Source organism: Carlito syrichta, unplaced genomic scaffold (assembly GCF_000164805.1).
Source record: "Carlito syrichta isolate Samal-C Ts95f unplaced genomic scaffold, Tarsius_syrichta-2.0.1 Scaffold306951, whole genome shotgun sequence".
NCBI lineage: Eukaryota > Metazoa > Chordata > Mammalia > Primates > Tarsiidae > Carlito > Carlito syrichta.
In genome coordinates this window covers 12,662-39,127 of record NW_007251047.1, presented here as the reverse complement: position 1 = coordinate 39,127, position 26,466 = coordinate 12,662, and the positions used below count along the sequence as shown (strand labels likewise).

At 49.0% G+C, this 26,466-nt stretch overlaps 1 protein-coding gene across 3 annotated transcripts in view; it reads left to right on the top strand.

Annotated features, from left to right (window-relative positions):
• PRKCQ (protein kinase C theta) overlaps positions 1-21,188 on the top strand; it is a 90,604-nt gene extending 69,416 nt beyond the window's left edge. For 2 of the 3 annotated variants that reach the window (XM_008063611.2, XM_008063613.2), the window contains 3 exons: positions 9,416-9,604; positions 17,357-17,485; positions 20,942-21,188. In XM_008063611.2, coding sequence (XP_008061802.2) covers positions 9,416-9,604; positions 17,357-17,485; positions 20,942-21,097 — 474 coding nt within the window. In that variant the 3' untranslated portion in view covers positions 21,098-21,188. The remainder of the gene's footprint in view (positions 1-9,415; positions 9,605-17,356; positions 17,486-20,941) is intronic. The other variant, XM_008063612.2, reaches the window with a different exon arrangement.
• Positions 21,189-26,466: the final 5,278 nt, after the last annotated feature.

The window sequence follows — 26,466 nt, the reverse complement described above, 5'->3', positions numbered from 1 at the left end:
GTCTTGAACCCGCAGGCTCAGGCAATCCTCTCACCTCGGCCTCCCAAAGTGCTGGGATGACAGGCGTGAGCCATGGCACCCGATTGAGCAGCTTTCACTGCAGAATCAACATGGCCCACCTCGCTCCTTACCCCACACCCACACGTCCATTCTCCTGCGCACGATGGCATGGGGCCTTCAGGGAGAATGGGTTCACAACTCTCTCTCTCTCTCAGTGGAATCTGGTTTGTTTTTGTTGCTGATGTTTTTTCTTTTTTGGTGAATTCCATCCATCCATCCAGCTGCCTCCTAGAAAGCCAAAACTTATCCAAGTTTTCTCTTTCTTTCTTACCGCCAAATCCAACCAAGACTTTCTAAAGTTGGACCCCTCACTTCCATCCCCAAGCCTGAAGTAAGATCCACCCCTCGATTCCTTCTCTAAGCTCAGAATGAATCCCTTTGACTTAGTCCCCAAAGACTCCCAGCTTCCCCACCCCATGCTTCCAGCTGCTACCCTGGCCAGGACATCAGTGTCTCCTCCCCTGGGCCCCAGTGGCACTCATAGGCTCATCCTCTCCATCTGTCACCAATGCATCCTCTTCCCTAGTTTTCAAGCTTTTTGATCCATTTTTTAAAAAGCACCCCAAGATATGAATACTTATTTCTAGGTGACTCACAAACATTGTCACCAACAAAGGCAGTCTGTGTGTTAGCAAACCTGCCTAAAAGGAATATAATCAGGTTGAACTGGAGATGAGATTAGCAACAGTGTAAAATAACTAAATGTCATGCTATTTAGGAACGGTACAAATACAAGACTAAATAACTTTTCAAAAAATTGTGCTTCACACGTTAGGGCTCTGGGGTGGAAAGGTCTGATTCGTTCATGTCATTTCTTCATTTCAATGGCTGTCATAGCTGAAAAGATGCCCCCAAAAGTACAAATAAAACAGACTTTACGGCATGTCTCATGGCAAGGTGCAGTGTTGGGAGTAGTTGATAGAAGTCCATCACTCAAAGGAAGATTCTTGACAGACTGAGTTTTTGGCTAGCCAATCTCTGGCTGCTAAAATACAACTCACGGGGTCAGTGTTGTTTGGCTTCATCATCTATTCTTCCCTCCTTCCTTCCCTCCCTCCTTCCTTCCTTCCTTCCTTTCTTCCTTTTGTTGGGGTCTCTGTCACCCAGGTTGGAGTGCAGTGGCGTGATTATGGTTCACCACACAGCCTCAAACTCTCAGGTTCAGGCGGTCCTTCTGCCTCAGCCTTCCAAGTAGTTGGAACTATAGGCACACACCACCACACCCGGCTAATTCTTTTTTTATTTTTTTGTAAAGACAAGGTCTCGCCAAGTTGCCCAGGCTGGTCTCGAACTCCTGGGCTCAAGCAATCCTCCCACCTCAGCCTCTCAAAGTGCTGGGATGACAGGCATGAGCCACTGCGCCAGCTTCATCATGTGTCACTGACAATGAGCGTGTACCGGGAGGAAGAGAGCATCACTGCTGCCATGTTCTTTGGCCCCCGCCTACGTCTGCGTGATTTAATGCAGTATTACCTTTCATCTGAATACTGTGCTTGCATTGTGACGGCAGCATTACCTTCAGTCCAAGCCTCTTTCAGATCACTTTTTAAGGCTTTGTCATTTTGTAAAAATTACTTTCCTTAGTACAGAACCCAGGCCAGGTGCAGTGCCTCACACCTGTAATCTCAGCACTTTGGGAGGCCGGGACAGGAGGATCACTTGAGGCCAGGAGTTTGAGACCAGCCTGGGAAACATAACAAGGTCCTGTCTCTACAAAAGAGTACACAAAATTAGCCGGGCATGGTGGCACTTGTAGTCCCAGATACTCTGGAGGCTGAGGGGGCAGATGGCTTGAGTCCGGGCGGAGGCTGCAGTGAGCTATGATTGTGCCGCTGCACTCTAGCCTGGGCAACAGAATCACGCTCTATCTTTAAAACAAAACAAAAGACAACTTGAATTCAGAACGTTCACATAACTTATGATGTATAGAAAAATAAACAAACCAGCCAAGTCAGCACCCAGCTCTCCTGAGGTGAGGCCTCCCCCCGTACCCGGTATCCCCTCAGGACGCCTCATTCACTGCTGAAGTTTCTAGATGAGGCACCAGTGTCCGTCTGGATAATAAATCCATGAAGCCTAAACTGTTTCTCATTTTAGAGGTTCTAAAGTGAGATGAATGCACATTCTAGTTTTCTTCCCACATCTAAAATGATCTGGCCACCTGGGCGCAGGCACCCTTCTGACGGCCACTGTCCACCAAGTGACCGGATGTACCTTTGCCATGAGCACACCTGTCGCTCTGGGGCTTTAATGTCCCCAAGAAGTCCCTGTTCCCAGCTGGGTGTAAGCCAAATCCTGAGGGTAGGTCCCTGGTCAACTGTGCCGTCACACTGAAGTACCAATTGCCGCAGCCAGGCCTGGCTATCCTTCTCTGCCCTGGCACATCCTGTTTCCTTGGTCTGTAGCCCTCCAGCCACCCTCTCCCTAGACACACCGCTGGCTTTAGGATAGCCTGCTATTCCCGTCTCCTCCTTCCTGGCAGGCGCACATCCAGCTGACCAATAAGCTGGGTTTCTCGCACCTCCCTCCCCGCACCCACCGGGACCCGGCTTCTCCCCCCACACCTGGTGCAGGCGCCCTGGGCTGATTCCTGAATCAACAGCCGCACCAAGACACACAGCCCCACCAGTGTCCATCTCGCTCTTGGACTGGTGCCCCACCACGAGGCTCCTGGGAGGCAGCAACTCTCTCCAGCGCCGCCTTCCCTCACCAAGCCACACCCTCCCCAGCCCGAGGCCCCGCCCCCTCCCTGCCACTCTGGGAGACTTACCACTCTTGCCTTTCCTGCTCAAAATCCAAACAAGGCTGGAGGCACGCCCACCTTCCTCTGTCCTTAGTGGGGATTTGGTCTTCCCTTCCTGCTTTACCCTCACTTCCAGACACCCTGGGCTTGAAATATAGACGGTGCACGACTGAGCTCTATACAGTCCTGTATGGTAAAGTACACAAAAGCACAACCGCTTGTAGAGGATGCACACACATGACAGCATATGCCAGACACGTGAACCAACTTATGTGATTGAACATGTGAACACACATTTGCATCTTTGAAAGTTTGTAGCTTGAAGGTTTGTAAGTAGGGGACTGACTGTATTCAGTAGTCCTCTCTCCTGTTAATGTAGGTACATGCCTGTGCAGAGGAGGGGGCTCTGTGGCCCACAGAAAGACTTCTAGGTGAGGTAAGGCTGTAAAAAGACCCAGGAGCTCAAAACAGCTGGGACCGAGGCCATGGGGCCCATCTGGCAGGCAGCGATCACTCCTGTGGGGAAAACTAGAATCACACGGGTGAATGGGTTTAGGCAAAGCGTCAGGAGACTGTGTTCCCCATGGCCTGGGGACTCTCAGCAGTCTACATTTCCTGACCCCGAAGGCACCTCTTACAAGCTCCACTGTCCCTTCTGTCTTCTCGTTATAGGACCGAGGAGGAGCTGGTGTGTATGTAGAGGTGCAAGCCCTCCATCTTTTTTTTAATGAGTTGGAGTCTCACTCTGTTGCCCAGGCTGGAGTGCAGTGGCACACTCACGGCCACTGCAGTCTTGATCTGCTGGGCTCAGGAGATCCTTCTGCCTCAGCCTTGCAAGTACCTGGAACCACAGGCACGTGCCACCACACTCGGCTCATTATTATTATTATTATTATTATTATTATTATTATTATTGAGATGAAGTCTCGTCAAGTTGCCCAGGCTGGTCTCAAACCCCTGGGCCCAGGCAGTCCTTTCATCTCTGCCTCCCAAAGTGCTGGGATTACAAGTGTGAGCCACCACACCTGGTGCCAAGCTAATTTTGACAAAGAATAGGAAAACAGTAAACCCAGACGGGATTTCAGGACACAGACGCACTCCCTGGAGAAAGTAGGGGTCACTTGGAAGCCAGCACCATGCCGGCCCTGGGTGGTAACGCGGTACTCGGGCAGCCTTGGTCCAGCAGCACAGTGAGGATGTGGAACGCCGCCTTGTGCAGACCTGGACTCACCGAGCCCTCCGGCTAAGATGATGCCACACGGCGAGGGAGGAAGAGGGACTGAGGTGTCACGTGGTGACGCCGTTCTTCCTATTTGCTGGTTCCTCAGATTGCGTTGTGCGTTTAGAGCTGTGCGTCTGATTCTTCGGTAAACACGAGGGAGGGGGAAGAACGGGACAGAAGCAGAGGACCCAGCAAGGCAAGGCCCCGGGCTGAGATGGAAAGGGGTGTCTGCCCACCACGATCGCTTGAAAGCCAGAGAGCCGTGTGAGCAGGCCCACTGAGCTTGCGGTGAAAACCAGGAGGCAACGTCAGGATGCGAAAGGAGCATCGTCAGGAAATCCCCGAAGGCCAGAAATCAGAACATGGCCTTCACCTCCCTGACCGGGAGGCTTGAAACAAGGAAGTCGGCTTTTCCCCGAGCCCAGCCCTCATCCTCTGTGAACCAGGATAACCGTGCCTAGCAGACCCTGAACAATTATCATAACCCTGTAAGAAAGGGATTGGCAGGAGTGGGAAACTACCAGGGGAGGGAGCACGGCGGCACCCTTCATCGGTAAGGGTAACTGGTCTTATGTCAGGCGATGTGGGGACCAGGGTGAGGCCCAAACTTTGCCCAAACACTGCTTTTGAAATGACCAGCCGACCAGGAAAAGAAAGAAAGGGGGCAAAAGGGGGCACAGTGTCTGGTTAAAACGTCTAACATGCGCCCACGCTCCTGAAGCGGACGGTGTGTTCTGTGTGTGAGTTTACGCTTTGCTTCTTCCTCCTAAGCTGAGACCGAAAGGGTTCACTGCCAGCGCGGAGCCTAGAAGGCCTCACCCCTATCGCAGCTGCCCCCTGTCCTCCAAAGCTGGTGTCACTTGCCCTGCCAGCGGGACGTTGTTTACAAAGATGCTCTGCGCAGAGCCGGGACCGGTTGGCTTTGGCGCCTCCTGGTGGCCCATCTTGGGAATTGCATGTGCACCTGGCTGCAAATGTGGCTGCCTGTGCGCGCGGGTCTGTCAGGTTCTTCCCAAGGCCAAGGTTACTACTGTGCTGGTGCATAAGTTCGTAGCGTTTTCCACTTGTTCACGGGATGCAAATGACACGCGTCGGTTGACCGGTCACGGTGCATCGCATTTGTCAATGTTCAACTCGGCTGACGTGGATCATCATTGATTAAAGCTTTTTTTTTTTGAGTTGGAGGCTCACTCCGTCGCCCAGACTGGAGTGCAGTGGCCGCTCCCGGCCACCGCAACCTCGACCTGCCGGGCTCCGGCGATCCTTCCGCCTCAACCTTCCGAGTAGCCAGAATTATAGGCATGCGCTACCACGCCCCGCTAGTTTTTGATTTATTGTAGAGATGAGGTCTCGCCAAGTTGCCCAGGCGGGTCTTGAACCCCAGGCTCAGGCAATCCACTCACCTCAGCCTCCCAAAGCGCAGGATTACAGGTTGAGCCACCGAGCCCAGCGATTAAAGCATTTTTAAAGTCTTCATCAAAGCCCCAGGGGTCTCCTGAACGTGGAGAATCGCTCAAGTCAAAGTGACCCTCTTTGAAACGACAGAACCATGTTCTTGCCGTGACGTCCCCGATGGCATTCTCCCCAGACACACCACACATGTTTCGAGCCGCCTCCCCTGCCTTGACTCCTCTGTTATACTCAAACAGAAGAATATGCCGAGTGTTCATTTTTCTTCCTCTTGATCCTCCATCTTCTTTAGCCGACAAATAGCACCAACTTTGTTCAAATCTGCAAAATGCAAGGCGTATTCACAAGCACAAGGTTGTCGCTCCAAATGACAAACTCCCAACGCCGCAGTGTGGCAGGCCAAAGACAAACACTGCACACTTATGCATCGACCTAATATTTCTACATTGTAAAGTGAATTCGTATTTAAATATTGAGGTAAGGGTAGGGATAGCATTTTTTATCCTGGAAATGGGTGTCGGATGGCAAAATTCTGTTTGCAACTTGATCTTTGTTTTCACAAGTTTTTCAAGACAGATACTGTCCTTGCAGTTTGAGTGATTCCTGTGTGACCAATCACCTCGACTCTTCTACTCTTCATTGGATTCTCACAACAAGCCTCAAAAGCTGGCCAGATATGATGATTGCCTCTTACCAGTGAGGTTGAGAAGGGTTAAGGAGTCTTCCCGAAACCATAAAACAAGGATTAAGCCAGAAGTAATATTGCAGTGTTGTCTCTAGCCAACAAGACTGTCTTTGCTGTTGTTTGTTTAGCAGGTCTGTCCTTCATCTCAGGGGTGGGCCCAGGGCTGTCTGAGGGTCAGGGATGGCTAGTGTCACATCATGTTCTGCTCCACGGAGAAAGCTCGCCAACGTCAAAACATGAAGCTTTCCTAGAAAATACGGGAATGTCTTGAATTCTAGTGTCACGTCCTTCTTAAGGCCACCCGTGCTATAACTCTGCCATTCATTCCAAAGTCCCACAGAAGAGGGAAGGGAAGAACTCTATTTCCAATGAATAGCAGAGTGACCTCTGTGTGTACGTGTGTGTGTGTGTCTGTGCACGCGTGTTTCCATATGGGCTCACCCAGTGAACCCAGTGAAGCCCGAAACACACGCAGGGCAGAGCAGTGGTCACCCCAGAAGCATCCCATCTGGTTTTCTGGCTTGGTCCTTCCATGCTACGATTCCTTCTCCATTCCGTTTTGGGTAACAAAGCGGCACGTCCCCAGCCCCTCCCAGGAGTCATGCTTTGACAACGGTTTTTCTCCCTTCAACAGGTTGTCCTTGTGTTCCAACTGTGTGCCAGGGTTGTGTGTTTCATTGTGGAAAAATACTCATAGCATACAATGTGCCACTGTGACCGTTTTTAAGTATGCAGTTCACTAACATTAAGCATATTCCGACAACTGTACAACGATCTCCAGAAGCTTTTCATCTTGAAACGGGAACTCTGCCCCACCAAGGGATAACTTCCCATCGCCCTCTCCCAGTCCCGGTCGCCTCTGCTCCACATCCCACCTCTGGAATGTCACTGCCTTTGGCGTCTCAGATGAGTAGATTCACACAGTGTTTGTTTTCCTGGGATGGGCTGATTGCATTTGGCATAATGCCCTCCAGGCTCAGCCGTGAAGCGCGTGACGGAATGGCCTTCGTTTTTAAGGCCAAATAATATTCTACGTGTGGACAGATGACAGTTCCTCAACATCTCACTAATCCCCTCCTGCCTGCCAACCCCCAACTCCTTGTGACTGCCCATGTCCTCTCTTCTCCCTTGAGTTCAGCTTTTTTAGATTCCACATATAAATGAGATCAGGTGGTATTTGCTTCTCTGTGCCTGGATTGTGTCACCTAGCACAATGTCCTCAAGGCTCACCCATGTTGTCACAAATGACTGGAGTTTCTTTTTTTCTCAGAGTGAATTGTATTCCTTTGTGGATATATGACACAATTTCTTTTTTTTTTTTTTTTTTGAGTTGGAGTCTCACTCCGTCGCCCAGACTAGAGGGCAGTGGCCGCTCCCGGCCACCGCAGCCTCAACCCGCTGGGCTCTGGCTATCCTTCCGCCTCAGCCTTCCGAGTAGCCGGAATTACAGGCATGTGCTACCACGCCCAGCTGATTTTTTGATTTATTGTAGAGATGAGGTCTCGCTGCCCAGGCGGGTCTCGAACCCGCGGGCTCAGGCAATTCACTCACTTCAGCCTTCCAAAGGCGCGGGATTACAGGCTGAGCCACCGAGCCCGGCTGACACAATTTCTTTATATATCAATCAACTAGTGGATACGATACTTAGACTCTACATCTTGGCTATTGTAAACAATGTTGCAAGGTACGTGGGGACATATGCGGTCCTATAATTAAGTTCCCGAACTCGTCCTAGAGAAAGTGCTCTATCCCCATTGCTGAATATCACCTATGGTCACCTTCGAAGTCCTCCCCTTGGAAAACTATGCACTGATGCCAGTGCTTAGTCCACCTGTCAAAGCAGATTTGGAACTCTTTCTGGAACAGCCATCAAAGCCATCATCGTATTACCCGTGATGTCTTCCTTTCAATATTTCCTAAAGAAAAAAAGTCATTGGGGGCCAAATTAGGTCAGTAGGGAGGGTGTTCCAATATAGTTAGTACAGTGCTGCCAACGTCAGCGCCTGGTGGCTAGTTTGTGAACTTGATTATCGGCCTTCAACAAAGAACGACGATAGCTCTGATGGCCATTCCAGAAAAAGAGTTCCAAAATTGCCTTGACAGGGGGACTAGGTGCTGGCTTGGGTGCATGGCTTCCCCAGGGGAGGCTTTCAAAGGTGACTGTGGTGATATTCAGCAGTGAGGATATAGCACTTTCTCTAGGATGGTTTGTGAACCTAACTTTGGGACCTTGTATATGTCTCGGTGTCTGATCCCTTCCCCTTTGGTTGTCACCCACCACCATGTCTTCTTCATCCATGGGTGGACACTTGGACTCTTGTATCTTGGCTATCGTGAATCGTCCTGCAATGAGCATGGGTGTGCAGGTGTCTGGGCCGTGCTGATCCGCTTCTCTTTGGCTGTCACCCACCGCCAAATCTTCTTTCCCCATTCACCCACTGCTGGATCCCAACATATGTTGCTTTAGCGAGGGCTGGCGCAGTCTACCAGATCACCCCTTGTGCAGAGAGGCATGTGCCCTTTCTACCTCCCAGCGTTAAACAGGGAAGTCACCGAAAGGTTGGCATACAGAGTGTTTTTTGCCAGGCAAGTGGATTGGTGAAAGGACAGAAATCTTTTAAAAGGTTACGTGGCCTTCAAGGCCCTGAATCCCCTCCCTACCAGATAGACCCAGAACCCGCTATCAAGCGACAGAAAGCTCCTGGAGGTCTCTGATTTCTAGGTTTACGCACATTGCTCTTCTTGGTTCTCCCCTCCTGGCTGCATGTCGGTGATGATCCACGTGACTCCTGAATTGAACCGTGTGACTAGCAAGGCTTTGAGGAAGGGACTTGGCCAGAGGGCTGCTTTGGGTCCTTGATCACTGCGGGACCTTGTGCAAAGACTCGGGACACGACCGGCAGCCGAGAAGGTGCTGGGCGTGGCTCGGGTGTTCACCTTGAGCCACTGCTGGAAACTCAGACACACACCGGTTTTCTCGGGTCCAACATCTGCCCCCGAGCTCTCATGTCACAGATGGGAAAACGGAAACTAGCAGTTGTTTTTGCTTCAAGCCAGAGGAAAAGCACAATCAGGAGCTCAGCAGTGTTTGCTCACACTCAAAAATGTCGGCACCGTGTAGTTATTTACATCCAGGCATCTGCTTGTCAAAAGTGCAGCTTTCGGCATGGTCTTTGCCAAAGTCACCCACTGCGCCGGCCGTGGACTCCTCGCTGAGCGACTGTGAGACACGCAGATGGGTGTTGGTGCCTCAGCCTCATGCCATCTGTTCTGTGTCTGCCCACTGGTTCCACAGATCCTGCTGGGCCAGAAGTACAACCACTCCGTGGATTGGTGGTCCTTTGGGGTCCTCGTCTATGAGATGCTGACCGGCCAGTCACCCTTCCACGGGCAGGACGAGGAGGAGCTCTTCCACTCCATCCGCATGGACAACCCCTTCTACCCACGGTGGCTGGAGAAGGAGGCCAAGGACCTGCTGGTGAAGGTAAGGCATGGCATCGGGATGGTCTTGGCCAGATGCGCACCAGGTTTTCTTTGTGTGTGTGTGTGTGTGTGTGTGTGTGTGTGTGTGTGTGTGTGTCAGAGTCTCACTCTGTCGCTCAGGCTGAAGGGCAGTGGCATGCTCACGGCTCGCCACAGCCTCGCCCTCCTGGGCTTAGGCAACCCTTCTGCCTCAGCCTCTCAAGCAGCTGGGACTACAGGGACACACCACCATGCCTGGCTAATATTTTAAATTTTTTTGTAGAGACAGGGACTCACCATGTTGCCCAACTCATGGTCTCAAGCGATCCTCCTACCTCAGCTTCCCAAAGTGCTGGGATTCCAGGCATGTGCCGCTATGGCCAACCAGGCTTTCTGATCAGTATTCCATTCTTTTCTTTTCTTTTTTTTTCTGAGTTGGAGTCTCACTCTGACACCCAGACCGGAGTGCAGTGGCCACTCCGGGCCACCGCAGCCTCGACCTGCTGGGCTCCGGCGATCCTTTGGCCTCAGCCTTCCAAGTAGCTGGAACTACAGGCGTGCACTACCACACCCGGCTAGTTTTTTTGATTTATTGTAGAGATGAGGTCTCGCCAAGTCGCCCAGGAGGGTCTCGAACCCACGGGCTCAGGCAGTCCACTCACCTCAGCCTCCCAAAGCGCTGGGATTACAGGCTGAGCCACCAGAGCCCAGCTTCTATTCTTTTCTCTTGGTAAACAGGGATTATATTGAACTGGGTTTAAATGGGATACCTACCATCTCTGTTTTAATTGAGGCACCAATAGTATGAGCAGTAGATCTGAAAATGAGTAGAAGATGAGCTCTCATGTGCGTCATTTACAGTAGAAATGTCCAGGAACCAGTTTCACACCCCTGGAATGCCCTCGCTTGGGGATGTGGTTGGTCCATTGAACAAGCACAATTTGTGGTTTAACACTCAATCTTCCAGCTGCTCAGGAGGCTGAGGTAGGAGAATCACTTGAGGCCTGGAGTTCTAGACCAGCCTGAGCAACATAGCAAGACCCTGTCTCAACAAAATACAGAATTTATCCAGGCCTGGTAGTGCACACCTGTAGTCCCAGCCATTTAGGAAACTGAGATGGGAGAATCACTTGACCTTCGGAGGTCGAGGCTGCAGTGGGCTACGATCGCACCCCTGCACTCCAGCCTGGGTGACAGAGTGAGAACCTGACTGTAAAAGTGAAAAGGATCTGTGTCAGTGCTACAGATGGAACCTGGGGTCTGAGGCTCCCAAGACGTGAGCCACGAGCTCCAGGGGCAGACTCCCGTAGAGACGCAGGAACACCTGAGCACCATCGAGAAAGACCTGAACTCAAGACAGAGTCCCATGGGCCTTTTTTGAGGATGCAAAATGCCACCCACAGTGAATGAGTGTAACAAGTAATAAAATGAATCGCAACAGCACAACACGTGTGTCCACATCGTAAGGCCTACATTGACTTAGCTCTCCCAGGCAAGGTTTGGATCAAAGAGACCCACCACAGGTGGTCAGGAAGGCAGCAAGCCAAAACAAGTGGCCCACGAACACAGGCGTTTTGAAAGAAACATCGCTGTGATTTTTAGGGCCTCGTATATCAGCTGGTTATTTAACAATCATCATTTAGAGAAATAATGTTTAGCCTTCCTCTTGCGTAGAAATAAAACGGGAGGAGGATAAGGTTCTTGCACACTGGAAGCTCTTGGTGAGTTTTCGAAAGAAACCTAGAGCGGTGTTCGTAGGTCCATCTTTCCTCAATAGTTTTTTCTCTTGAAAAACTACTCGCAATTCAATGTTAAAGGAATAGGCTTCTGCCTCTCTAATAAAAGTGATGCCTTGTATAGGATGTTAGCAATTCTGGGGTGACCCCAGAGCTCCCCCAATCTGGAATCTGAGAAGTGGTGGCACAGGGGATCCCAGCCCCAGGGTGATGGAAGGAGGTGTTTAAACTCCCAGGCCAGTCCCATCCAGCGTTTGCTCTCGGGTTGTGACCCAAACAACAAATGAACTTAAGAAAACCCCCTCAATGATCAATTAAATTCACTTCTAATGACTGAATAAACATATATCAAATGAAAGCTAATTTCAAAATTAACCCATAAAAAATAGGACGATAGTAAAAATAAGTTAGTGGGATTTGAACGTACACTTGTACTTTACATAAAGGCAAGTTCAAATGTTATTAGAGTTGCTACATGCATTTTACACTTGGCTCTATGAAGGACTGTGTGACGAGTCTTAGTAAGCTTGGGCAGCCATAAAAAGATACCACAGACTGGGCGGGTTAGACAACAGAAATGTATTTCTCACAGCTCTAGAGGCTAGAAGTTCAAGGTCAAGGCCCAGCTAGGTCGGTTTCTGGTGAGGGCTCTCTTCCTGGCTGGCAGACAGCAGCCTTCTTGTTAGACCTTCACTTGGTATGGGTGGGGGTGAGGGCTGTGGTCTCGCTTTCTCATAAAGACTCTAACCCTGTTAGATCGGGACCCCACTCTGTGACCTTACGTAACCTTAGTTAGGCCTTATCTAGAGTCACTTTGGGGTTAGGGCTTCAACATGCCTGTTTTCAGAGGACACAGTTCCGTTCATAGCATGAGACGCCTAGGCTAACGAAACCTGCTGAAAAGAAGAAGTGAGGCAAGGGCTTGATCTGTGCAAAAGTGGGGAGACCCCAGCCTCGGGAACTGCCTTCAGTGACTCCCAGGGTGGGGGTGCTGGAGCCACAGGGGCAGCCCCCCACCCCACCCTGGTGATGCCCCGTCAGCACCAGCCATCTCCTGGGTCTCCCAAACCCAACCCGACCCCAGGATCTGGGGCAGCTTCAGGCAAGGGCTGAGGCCGGGTGGCATGGATCAGAAGCACCTTCACGGAGAGAGGTGGACAGTAATGATTTCTGGGGGGAGAGAAAGACTCGGCAGGGGAAAGGAATCACTTCCAGCTGGAAGAGAAAAGGTGAAAAGTTGTGCACGCGAAGTTCTACCCAGCAAGAAAAGGAACAACTTGGTTGGATCTCAAAGCCGTTATGTTGGATGCAGAAAGTCAGTCTAGAAAAGTTGCATATTCTCTTACACAATGTCATTGAAATGACAACACAGTGGAGATGGAACTCGGGTCCCTGGTTGCCCACGGTTGGGCGCTGGGGACAGGAGGGCAGGTGTGACTGCCAGGGACAGCACAGGGCAGGGCTTTGTGGTGATGGAACAGTTCAGGTCTTGCTTGGCGGGGGCGTGCATGTGTGATGAGATGACGTAACCCGCGCCCCAGCATCAGCTCTTGGCTTTGACCTTGGCCTATCATCATGTGAGATGGAGCTCTTGGGGAAATGGGATGAGGGTCCCAGGACATAGGACATCTGGGCATTCTCTTTCCAATGTCCTGTGAATCTACAATTATTTCAAAGTAAAAAGTTTAAAAACAAAACTAAATCTAAGGCTAAATGCCATGCAAATACCGCCCCCAACACCACCAAAAAAGCAAAAAGTCATCTGCAGAGTTTCAATGGCAGGAGAACAATTTTCTGTAAGAGGAGAAAATAAATTTGGTGGTTGAGGCAAGCGGAAACCAAGATAAGGAAGGATGCAAAAGGTTCGTGGGTGAAAGAGGCATAGCATTCATGTAGAAGAGTCTGGCTTTTTCTTTCCCCTGGGAGTTGGTAAAAAAAGACCACGTCTTTTCTCTTGCACACATTCTTGCAGTCGGGCCGGCAAAATTAGTTTCCGTGATGCAATTTTCTGTCCATAAGACCGGCTTCCAGTTTTATCATTTTCTGCAGTAATCAAAAGGGATGCCATGGTTCAGAAGTGTCCTCTAGGGAATTTGACAAAGACGTTGTGAAACCCAGAAGGCATGAGTCCTCCAAAAAAGCAGAGGAAAGCAGCATTTAGTGGCATCTGTTCCGGCATCAGTACCAGACTCTGTCCCTGTTGGCCGTCCTGGGGCACGGATGCAGGCAGCGCACTGAACAATTGCACATCAGGAGAGGTCGTACTCCATCAAGAACTGTAGCTGGGACAGCCTGGCTTGCCAAGAAACACCCTCTTCCTGCTCCTTGATTCATCCTGGATGTCCTGTCTGTTTGTTTGCAAGTGATGGAAAATGAATGATCTCGAAGAGAAACACCGCTCCCTTTTCTGAAAAGCTGTGTCTGAGGAGGGATGGAGAGGAAAGACAGACCCAGGTCCGACTGTCAGCACTCATGGCTGGCCACCGCCTTGACCTGCTTTCTCGCTCAGCCTGTCCAGTAAGCTTAAATAAACTCCAACTACATCCTGGCCATTTATTTCCTAGAAATGTAAACCACCCCCTGACAGCTTTTAAGGACAAAAGCAAGTCTTTCTTTATGAACTACTTTTCCTCGGTGCAGCCTCCCTGCCTGGATCCCGTGAGGTCGCAGGCTCTCTGTGAGGTCTCTGCTTGCCTGGGCCTCCTGTGAGGTCACTGGTCATCCTCGAGACCTCAGGCAGGTTGATTGGCTGCAGGGCAGAGACTATAGTCACTGACTGTTTTGTGCAAAACTACAAAGAGTATTAAGTCATGGATACATGTTATCCTCTCATTACACTATCCTATTAATTATCTTATTATTTTGGTATCTATTTTTAAGTTTCACAGATGCATATGCCAAGCTCAGAAGGCTCCGTGTTACGATTTTCTTGGTACAGATGCCACATGTTCACTGAGAAAATCTAACGGAAACCCTAGCATGGTGGCCACCTGGCCTGAGACAGCTATGTCCAACTTAAGTCCCTGAAGTGTTTCATTAGAACAACGTGAGCCTATTCTGGAACCACTTACCTCATCTGTCTAATTTAGTTTCATCAAAATATTCTTAAGAAGTGAGATTAGGTTGGGCACAGTGGCTCATGCCTATAACCTGCAGCACTTTGGGAGGCTGAGGCAGGAGGATCGCTTGAGCCCAGGAGTTTGAGACTGGTCTAGGCAACACAGTGAGACCTTGTCTCTATTTTTAAAAATTTTTAAATCTAAAAAATGAAGATTAGTCTGAAACAGTGACTCATGCCTGTAGTCCCAGCACTTTGGGAGGCTGAGGCGGAAGGATCGCTTGAGATCAGGAGTTTGAGACCAGCCTGAGCAGCATCGTGAAAACTTGTCTCTACAAAAGATTTTTTTTTTTAATTTGCCGGACATGGTGGCACAGGCCTGTAGTCCCAGCTACTCGGGAGGCTGAGGTAGAAGGATTGCCTGAGCCTAGGAGCCCCAGGCTGCGATGAGCCGTGATCATGCCACTGCGCTCCAGCCTGGGCAACAGAGTGACACCCCAACTCAAAAAAAAGTGGAGATTAATCATTTATTATATCATTGTTTCAACAGAAGAGACAAAGGACAAGTCGCTTCTTGCATCTGCTTCTAAAAACCTTGACCTGCTTTTCCATCCGTCGACTCCTATTTTTTATTTGTAAACATATGGAGTACAAGTGTAACTTTGTCTCACGCATGGATTGCGTAGTGGTGAGGTCAGGGCTTTGAGTGTACCCATCACCCAGACAACATACACTGCACCCACTCCATCCTGGGTTTTGAGTCTATAGAAAAATATGTCGTACTGGGAGCTTGGGGTTTTTTTTCCTGGGCTGAAAACAAGAGGCCGGGAGAAGATGAAGCTAGAAGATGCGTGATCTGTAGACTGGAAAGATGGTGAATTCACTCATCCAACACGCATTTGCCAAGCATCCATGAAGACTTTGTGTGTGACACGATGCCAGATTGTGAAAGAACAGAAGTATAAATGGTGTGGATGACCGTGAATAAGACTTGTAGGGGAGAGAGCTCACTGTCACTGGAGGTCATCAAAGAAAGTTCCACAAAAAAGAGGGGGTAAAAGCTGAGCCCTGAAGGATTTAAAGACAAGGAGAAAGAAAGGGGGTCGAATACGGGGAGAGTATCTTACGGCAAGATGGAAACGTCATTAGCGAGAGACAGAGGCAGGAAAGGCAGGTGGTGGATTCAGTGGGCAGAAATGTCTGGACAGGCGGGCTTCCAATGAGAATCCAAGTGCACATGAGTCGGCACCCAACTCCAGAGAGCCTCAGATGCCACTCACGGGGCTCCCAGGACGTCACAACTCCCTGAGCCTTAGAAGTCATCTTACATAACCCTTCATTGTACAGATGAGGAAATGGAAGCCCAGAGAACATACTTGAGAACATATACCTCTTGGGCAATGGGCGTGTTGTTCCATTGCAGTGGCGCTCTCGTTGGGAATGCGCCCCCAAGTTTCCATAGAGTCCATGGGGACCCTGGCCTGGTAAGGATGAGGGGGAGACAAGCCCATTTTGAGGATTTGCCAGTAGGATATACATGATGCTGTGTGAACATTTCATTTGGAACTTGGAAAGAGAGTCTTCTGCTTTAAAAGAATCTCCCCCTGGCAAGGGCGGGTCTGTATTTTTGTGGCTGGGCAGAGCCTTTAAAGACTTTCAAAGACTCAGGTAACAAGAGAACGGTGTTGGAAGACGCAGTCGGGCCGTGCTCACAAGTGGTCAAAGCTTGAGATACTTGCCATCCAGGGGCTGGAGGTCAAGTCCCCGTGAGCCCCCCGGAACTGCTGCACCTCGCATGTTCTCTGTTCTAAAGACTCGCCGCCTCCTTAAACGCCCTGGAGCTTCCGGGTGTTTCATAAATAAACATCTAACTGATGTAAGAACGAGCTCTCCAGATACCCGGGCCCTGTTACTTTTCTGGGTTAATGTTTAGACTCTCAGCCCTTGACAGGTTCCTTCGCGTCCTTGACAGGTTTTCGTTAAGCTTGAGAAGTTTCTAGTTTTCCTTCCTGCCTTGCCGGTGCTCCTGTTGACCCCCTGGAGGGGTGGGGAACAGGGGAAGGCGCCATGGGAAGAGGAAAGTGTACGTGCCCGCGCAGGGGGGATTCGAGATGAACCTGAGTTAAGGACCACTCACCCCAGGTGTGCCGAGTCCAGGGTAGGCCTCTCTCCCGGACGCCTTGGAAAGCCCAAAGCCGGCATCGGGGAGCGGCTTCTGTGATGCCCAGGTCCCCGCAAATGCCGGCAGCCCCCTGAGGAGGCAGCTTTGGAGAAATCATCTAGAGTGATGGGTGCTCAACCCAGATCAAACACGCCGAGCACGGGCTCTGTGCCGCTGCTTTCACAGACCGAGAGTCGGAGTGCACAAGTGTGTGCGCCTGTGTCATGTCTGTGGGTGTATGCACGTGTGTATGCCTGTTGTGTGCACGTGTTCACACGTGTGTGCATGTGCCCATGTCCATGTGCATGCATGTGTGTATCCCTGAATGTGTGTGCCTGCCTGTGTACTTGTGTGTGCATATGTATATACCTGCCATGTGCATGTGTTCATGTGTGTGTGCGTGTGCTCATGTCTGTGTATGCATGTGCGTATGTCTGCCTGCGTGCGTGTATGTGCCCGTGTGAGTGCGTGTGCGTGTTGCCGGTTCATTAATTTTCAGACCAGCCCTGGAAGGAGGGCTCGCGGATCCCTTTCCTGGTGACAAAGCCCACCCAAGGGTCCGCCACTTGCCTAAGTCCCATCAATAGCACATGGCAACGCTGGGCTCATAACTCAGCAGAGGGCACAAGGCAAGAGCAAGAACATTCCAGAAGGCTCCCCCAGGGCAGGGCGGGGGCCGGTCTGGTGAGTCGCCTGCATGAATGTAAGAGGCAAAGCGAGGCTGGCTGGAAGGGCCGGCGACTGGTCCCCGGGAGCACGGCACCCGCGACGGGAGGTGTCTGGCCGTGGGGAGGTGACGGCTGCCCTCTGCCCCTCCAGCTCTTTGTGCGGGAGCCTGAGAAGCGGCTGGGCGTCCGGGGAGACATCCGCCAGCACCCTCTGTTCCGGGAGATCAACTGGGAGGAGCTTGAGCGGAAGGAGATCGACCCACCGTTCCGGCCTAAAGTGGTAAGGACTCCCTGGCCGCCTGGTGGCTGCACCCACCTTCCGCTCAGGGCATCCCATGAACGCCGCCCCCCACCTCCAGGAGGAATGTGCTTCTTGAATACAGGCTGTCGGGGGAGGGTGGGACGTGACCCTCATTTGCAAAATGGCACCTCTGGGGCTGAGGTGCGCCAGCATGAAGGATGCCGAGTGCACTCGCCTTAGGGCAATCGTGTATCTGTGTGGGTGACGCTCAGACGAGGGGTACGTTTTGCACGTGGCACATGCACCCTTCACGGTGCCATCTGGGTGACCCAAACTTGTGCCTGGACTCTGACTCCTGCGTCAGGAATCTGAGAGCCATTTGTTCCATGAGACGAAGTAAAGTGTACCAGCCTCTGTATTGTGTTCACATAGCCACATACCCTATGGCAACGACCGATTTATTTAAGAAAAAAATAAATCAACTGGTGCTTAGAAAACCACAAATCACTAAATTCCCACGCATATACTCTCTAGCAAAAGTCACTAGGCCACATCATGGAAGGCAGAGCCACCGGGCTACACGCAGGAAGAGTCTCCGTAAAGAAAATACACCAAGTGAAAACAAAAAAAGTTCTGGAGATGGATGGTGGTGATGGTTGCAAATGTACCTAATGCCACTGAACCCTTAAAGAAGGTTAAAATGTGACTGGTCACAGTGATTCACACCCAAAATCCCAGCACTTTTGGAGGCCAACATGGGGGGATCACTTAGGGCCAGGGCAACACAGTAAGATCCCCTCTCTACAAAAAGAAAAAACAAAATCATCCAGGCATGGTGGTATCACCTGTATTCCCAGCTACTTGGGAGTCTTAGGAAGGAGGATTGTTTGAGCCCAGGAATTCGAGGCTACAGTGAGCTGTGATCGCGCCACTGCACTCCAGTCTGGGCAACAGAGCAAGAACCTGCCTCTTAAAAAAAAAAAAAGTTAAAATGTTAAAATGGCAAATTTTATGTTATGTCTATTATACCGTGATTTGTTTTAAAAAAAAAAATCAACAATAGCTTTTACAAGAGTAAAGCAAAGTAGTGGTTTTACCAGCCTTGCCCATTTCTGGGGCTTGCTGGGCACACGGTGGTCATCACCCTGATAGACATGGCTCTCTGCCCTGTGCCTTTGCACTGAAACAGCCTAGGCTCATGGGTGTGCAGCGGAGTACTCACCTAGAAAACAGCACACTGTTAGTTGTGACAGCAGATGGCCAGAAGAAGCAAGTGCACCTTGTTCCTGGGGCCAGAATGGTTGTCCATGACATTTGTCCCAAGCTCTGGGGACATTCTAAGGGTTTGCCAGGCTACTTCTAGCACTGTAATTATTTGTAACAGAAATTTGTCTAATAAGTGGGTTAGTCATTTACGATAAAATGAGCTTTACCTTGCTTTAGCTATCAGAACAATTTTTTTTTCTTTTTTTGTTTTTTGAATCAGGGTCTCATGCTGTCTTCCAGGATGGAGTGCAGTGGCGCAGCCATGGCCTGCCACAGCCTCAACCTTTGGGCTCAGATAATCCTTCTACTTCAGTCTCCCGAGTACAAGCACAGGACACCCCACCTGGCTCATCTTTTGTATAGACGAGGTCTTGCTATGTTGCCCAGGCTGGTCTCAAACTGCTGAGCTCAAGCGATCCTCCTGCCTTGGCCTCCCAAAGTGCTGGCATTACAGGTGTGAGCCACCATGCCCAGTCTATTGAAACAATTTAATTCATGCTTACCTTCCACTGCAGATTCAAATCGACTTAATATTTTCCACCTAAAAATCAGGACTTTGATCTACTTACCCGAGAGGACGAGTCCCATTTCAGCCAGTAAATGTACTTGATGTCACTGAACTGTGCCCTTCGGAATTGCCCTGGCCGGTGTTCTGAGCGGCCACAGGGCCCCTTTGAGGGTGGGAGGGGCCTGACTGACTCTTAGTTCTGCTCTCACGTGCTCATAGGACTTTCTTTCAACAATCGCCATCACCGAATGTCTCCGCCATCCTGGGCCATCAGTGCAGTAATAGCGTGATGGCATTCATATGCGGAAACACCACTGCATACATTCAGACAGGATGATCTTGTGTTTCTAATGAGTAGTCTGCACGAAGCAGGACTGGCAGGCTTTGAAAAAGTGGCGAGCCTGCATTTGACCTCTGCCCTTTGAGTCTACGTGGAATAAAAGGTGGGGGGCAAGAGGGCGGTGGGAGAGAAGGGATTTTGCAATTCCATCTTCCCGTCCTCTTAGCGTTCTTCACTTCTGTTGGTTTCCCTACCCATGTTAGTTTTATTGTTGAACATTTTGGACTGTCTTGCATTTACAGCACAGAAGGAGATGCATTTTCAGACCGCTTGGTCCATTGGTTCTCCTGACCCAAGAAAGACACACACACACACACACACACACACACACACACACACACACATACACACACACAGAGTGAGAGAGAGAGAGAGAGAGAGAAGAGAGAGAGACAGAGATAAAGAGATACAGAGAGAAAGAGAGAGACAGAGATAGACACAGAGAGAGACGCAGAGACAAAAAGAGAGGGAGGGAGAGAGAGAGAGGAGAGGAGAGACAGAGACAGAGATAGAGAGATACAGAGAGAGAACGTGAGACAGAGATAGAGAGACACATACAGAGAGAAAGAAAGAGACAGAAGAGACAAAAAGAGGGAGGGAGAGAGAGAGGAAAGGGAGAGACAGAGACAGACAGAGAGGAGAGAGAGAAAGACAGACAGAGAGAGAGAGAAAGAGAGGAGAGAGAGGAGAAAGAGAGACAGAGATAGAGACAGAGACACAGAGAGAGAGAAAGAGAGAGAGAGAGAGAGAGAGAAAGCAAACACCCATTTCACAAACACTGTTCAGGATGGCGTACCGTTCAGCTTTCTAAGACTGAGAACAGCCATGGTTGGAAGAAAGTCCTATGAGCACATGGGAGCAGAACTAAGAGTCAGTCAGGCCCCTCCCACCCTCAAAGGGGCCCTGTGGCCGCTCAGAACACCGGCCAGGGCAATTCTGAAGGGCACAGTTCAGTGACATCAAGTACATTTACTGGCTGAACTGGGACTCGTCCTCTTGGGTAAGTAGATCAAAGTCCTGATTTTTATGTGGAAAATATTAGGTCGATTTGAATCTGCAGTGGAAGGTAGGCATGAATTAAATTGTTCTGATAGGCTGGGCACGGTGGCTCACACCTGTGATGCCAGCACTTTGGGAGGCCAAGGCAGGAGGATCGCTGGAGCCCGGGAGTTTGAGACCAGCCTGGGCAACAGCCTATCATTGCCCTGATGGCCCAGGATGGCAGAGACATTCGGTGACGGTCTGCAGGCGTCACGCAGTTTACTTTGTCTGCAGACACCAGCTTTATCAGACACAGATTATAGCCTAGACAACAACAGATGCGATCATGAACTTAGTGGCTGATGTTCTTCTCTTTTCCCCCCCTTAAACGCCAACCAAGAAATCACCCCACGACTGCAGCAATTTCGACAAAGAATTCTTGAACGAGAAGCCCCGGCTGTCATTTGCCGACAGAGCTCTGATCAACAGCATGGACCAAAACATGTTCAGAAACTTCTCCTTCATGAACCCGGGGATGGAGAGGTTCCTCTCCTAGCCCCGCCCCTCCAGAGGCACGCGGCGGTTGGCCTTCCCTCTGGGCACTGGCACAAGTGACACTTCCTGGGTTCCTTTTGCAACTTGGAAAAGGAAGAGAAACACTCAATGATAAAGGCTGAGACTGTTTGCTCCTCACATGACTGTATCTGTAGCAGAAAGCAACTTTCACTAACGGCGACGCCCTGTGTTTTAGCCCCTGGCATGTTTCACGGACGCCCTTGAATGAAGTTAGGTCCTTACTAATCCTAGTCATTTACTTGAACGATAGTCCACTGCGCTGGGGGAAGTTTGAAACCTTCCTCCTGCTCTCAGACAGCTCTTCACCTGGGCACCCGGCTGCTGATGGACGCACCCAGATGGACCCTGAGCACCCACATCTCAAGATGGAAGCAGCCTGTTGCCCGGTGTAAGTCATGGATCTATTCAGCCAAAAACGAGTGACCACTAACCCACGGCATCCTGTTCACGCCTGTGAAAGTGTACATGGCCGGGGGACAGCTCTGAATCGGGTTTTATGGGAATTCTTCACAATAAATAGAGCTTGTAACTTGAGATGTACAAATCCTTTCATTCTGATTAGCTGCAACATTCACAGAAAAGAGGAAGATGGGAAGGTTTGCTGGAATGCCTTCGCGGGTTATCTCATCAAGTTAGAGACCGCATTTAGAGTTCCACAGAGGGAGGGTGATTTCACTGTTGCCCATAAAGCCTTTGCGTCCACGCGTTCTCGGTTGATGTCAGCATCAGGACAGCCATCTATGACAATACACCCTCACATGGTGACAAGACAAAAGGCGCATCATTCTTCTGAAAGCAAGCCAACCCCTCCTCGTACCGTGACTGAGGGTTCCCTGATGCCTACACCTCTCCGTGGCGTCATTCAAGATAAAGTACCCATGCATGCTACCTACAGCAGCCGAAGGTGTCCAGATAGAATTCTAACTCTGTGTTTTGAAAGGATCTGTGCTGTTTGTATATTTTGACAAAATGTTGTGACCTAATTATAAAGAGATGGATGTATTACAATGGAATTAAAAAGAAAAACAAAGAAAGACGCCTCTAAATAGTTGCCTATCTCCACCCAAGAATTTGATTCTGTCATATTGGTCAACAAAATGTAGCCGGGTGATATTTTAAAATTTGGGAGTCAGGGCTGGGCTTGGTGGCTCTTGCCTGTAATTCCAGTACTTTGGGAGGCTGAGGCAGGAGGATCATTCGAACCCAGGAGTTCGACAACAACCTGGGCAAGATAGCAAGACTTCATCTCTACAAAAAAAAAAAAAAAAAGCCTAGTGTGGTGGTGTGTGCCTGTAGTCCCAGCTACTTGGGAGGCTGAGACAGAAAAATTGTCTAGGGATTGAGGTTATAGTGAGCTGTGATCATGCCACTGCACTCCAGCCTGGGCAACAAAGTAAGACCCTCAAATTTTTTTTAAAAAGGGCAACTCTTTCAGATCTCCTTCCACTGTGGAAGCTTTTCTGTTCTCTTAATAAATCCTGCTTTCAAAAAATAAAGTAAAATAAAATAAAATTTAGGAATCATAAAAATTTCCCAAATGGGTGATAGCAACCTGTTTCCCTGATTACTATCATTCTGTTTCTCCTCCTCACAAGTAGTTGTGCCCCAAATGTCCAAATGTGACCTCTTTTCTTTTATTCAAATTTCCAACTAAAAGGCTTGAGGTGTCACTGCCTGATAAGAGCACATCAGACAGGATTTTGTCACCCGATGACTCTGTATCCTAAAATTTGTTTTCCAGCCTGACTCTGGCGTAGTGTCACATACCAAATCAAGAAGGAAATCAAAGTGTGTTATGGCCCTGCAAAGCCATCTCCCAGGGACTCCCCGGACTCTGGGAGCCTTGTGGGATGCTTATCTGTCCTCCCTGAGGTCTGCCACATGCAGGGCTTCACCTACATATCAACAACCCTACAGTTTTCCACCCCCTTCTCTCAACAAAGCCTCTCCTCTACAGATTTCCAAAATTCCTTAGGATAGTAGCTACAAATGACTGGTCAAGAAACCTTTGACCTGAAAACCACTTGAGAATGTCCTCCTTCCTGGGCCCAACCAATGAAAATCTCACATGTCCTGATGTGAGATGGTTTCCCGTAACGGCAGCTTTCCTGAAATGTATAGAACCAAGCCACCCCTCAACCACAGTGGGCACAGACGCTCAGGACCTGAGGATGGGTGTTCCTGGTCCAGGGTCCCCAAGTTTGGTACAGAATAAACCACCTGAAAGTATTTTACAGACTGGCGTCTGTAGGTCCACAGCGTCTCGAAGAGGTGGTCTGCGTGTGACGATTCTATCTCCCCACCCTGCACTCGAGGCTGTGCCCTCAACCTCCACTGACACTGTGTCCTCCAAGGCTGCTTCCTGCCAGTCCTGGGGGAGCGTACTCAGGGCTCATCCACCTTCCTGCAGCTCTCTCTCCAAGGAAGGAGATGCTCTTGGCATCACCCTTGGGGCTCCCGCTGTGGCATCTTCCTGCTTCATCCTCTTCCCTGTGGAGTGTTCCTTGGCTGGCCTCGCATCAGGGACCCTTGCTTCATGCTCCCGTGGGACCCTCCGCACAGCCCTCCCACGGCACTCCTAGACTGTAAACTCCTTGAGGACAGGGACAGCATCTTTTCTGTATCCTCAGCGACTGTCACCATGCTTAGCACATCATGGATGCTCAGTAAACACATGGTAAATGTGTACATGAAATACTAAGTCGAAGTGCCATTATTAAGATACCATTCCCCTTTTCTCCAAAAAGGCCAGCTGCCAATAATCAGGGATGACACGGGGACAGGAAGTACAATATGGCTAGATGCTACTGACATGACCTCCAAATTCCTTCTTAGCCATTTGCTTCCTTTTTTTTTTTTGCCCCTCAAGCATTTTTTTCCAGAGCTCAAGGCAAGTATCCTCCAGTCTGAGACCCCTGATCTTCTTCATAGACTCTGACAGCAATGAACCCTAGAAGGAAAAACAAACAGCAAATTCAGACATCAGGAAGAATCTTTCTTTTCTGGCTTGAGAAAGTCCCACTGACTTTTTTAAAGAAATCAACATAGTGAAATCCTAACCAAGTCAGAATCTCTGCTCTGAAATGTGTAAGATACTGGAAACGTCAGTAGACGCCTCACGTCCCAAGACGTGTGCACTCATGGGATTCATTGACCTTCATGGAGGCCGTGCAGATGTCTTTGCTATTGTTCGTTATTTATCTCCAGTGGGAAACAAATATTCTTAACAGGAATAAACAATGAAGTGGCCCAAGAGTAAACAATAGTGAGATCGCTGGAAAGAAACAAAGGACAATTAGCTGGTTAAGTTCATAGAACATCAGAACTAGAAAATACATCCGATTTAAATGTTTTCTTTTAGCGCAAGGGTAACCACAAGGAAATGTTAAAAATAGACTACTTCACTTCCAAAAATTTAGAAGGCAAAAAAATAACAAAGAAAAATTAGGAAAACAATTTTTAAAAAGGCGTTGTGAATAGAAACATAAGGGAGGATTAAACTCAAGCATCATACTCATCACAATAGATTCCAATGAGTTGAATCTTTTTAATATCAGAGAAAGAGTCGCAGGTTGATTTGTTGCTGCTGTTGTTGTTTAAATCTGGCTTAAAATAGCATTTTGAGAGAGGCGGGACCAAAACAAGATGACAAGAAATTCTGACAATAAATGAATAAGAAGTTGTACACCAGGCAAATGTGAACAAAAGAAAAGAGGGAGGAAGAAGATAGGAAAAAAGGAAGAAGAATTAGAGTGTAAGAAAACCAGAGTCTGGCAGTAGTCAAAGTGGAAGAAACAGATTCTACTCAGGAATGATTGCAAGAGGGGAAAAGGGACCTCAGTGGAGAGATGGACTCAATCCAAATACAACATGGACTGATGGGACTTGTAGCCAAAGAGGAAGCTGGGAGTCAGTGGACAGAAAAGTACTAAGAGGAGATGTCAAAGTGTAGGGGGGAGCCTCACGAGATCCTTGCTCAAGGCAGGCCAGGGTGATCGCATCACCTAGTATGGAGAGGAATTTGATTAGAAATCGAGAGTGATCAGACATCCGGGGTGGTGGGTTCTGGCTAAACCGACCTAACAGATTTTTGCTAAGTTGGAGCCATGCAAAAATCAGAAGTCCAAATGTCGAGGCCTTGTTGGAAGGATGATTTAGAGGAGCTTGGTGAGACGATGGTCAAGGAGAGCCTCTTTGTCAAGAGGGAGGGAAGAAAAGAACACCCCAGGTATAGCAATGTTAATGTCAGACAAAACAGAATAGAAACAAAGACATTCCAAATTTAAAAACCACCTAAGATCCAAGCAAACACAGGGATCTAAAAAGAGTATAAAAAACAACACTGAAAGAAATACAAGAAGACATTGGCATCATGGAAGACATCGAGATGCCTCTCTCAAAAATGAAAGGAAGTAGATCAAAATGAGTATGAATATATGGCGATTTGAGTGGCAATTAACAAGCTTGAGTCAATGAACCAATAGAGAACTTTAAAACCAGTAAACCTTGAATATACACTCTTTCCAAGGAAAAATGTATCCGACCTTACAGGGCTTAATGAAGATTAAATGAGTTAACAGGTGGAAAACACTTAGTGTGTAGCGCATAGTAAGCATTCAATAGGCATGCACCATCACTAGTATCAAAACAGGTCAACAAAAGCATCAACACGTTCCACAAACCATAAGTTATAAGGCTGTGTTACTGACAACAATTTGGAAGTAGCAGCGGGCGAAGAGCAATAAAATTCTATGTGGAAAGTTTAAAGTAGACTTGCAAATATCATTAGCTAAAAGAGAACAGTAAAATGGAATTTACAAACTATTTAGAAATGGATGACAATAAGATAGTACCTATTAATATCTGTGGGATGCTATCATAAAAGTACTTGAAGAAAAATGCATCACCTAAGTTTTTATAGTCTGCAAACAGGAAGGATTCAAAATAAAGGAATGTGTGGATATATGAAACATACCAGCAAAAAAGGCTTTTATCGGCTAGAGATATAAACTAAAGCCTTTATGGCCGGGCTCGGTGGCTCAGCCTGTCATCCCAGCACTTTGAGAGGCCAAGGCGAATGGATTGCATGAGCCCATGCGTTCGAGACCAGCCCAGGCAACTTGGCGAGACCTTGTCTCTATAATAAATCAAACATTAGCCGGGCGTGGTAGCACACGCCTGTAGTTCCAGCTACTTGGAAAGCTGAGGCGGAAGGATCGCTGGAGCCCAGCAGCCTGGGCGACAGAGTAAGACTTCAAACCCCCCCCAAAAAACCAAAAACAAACCTAAATACTTTAAGAGTGAAATAATATGGCATTAGGATTTACTTTTAAAACACTCCAGAAAGAA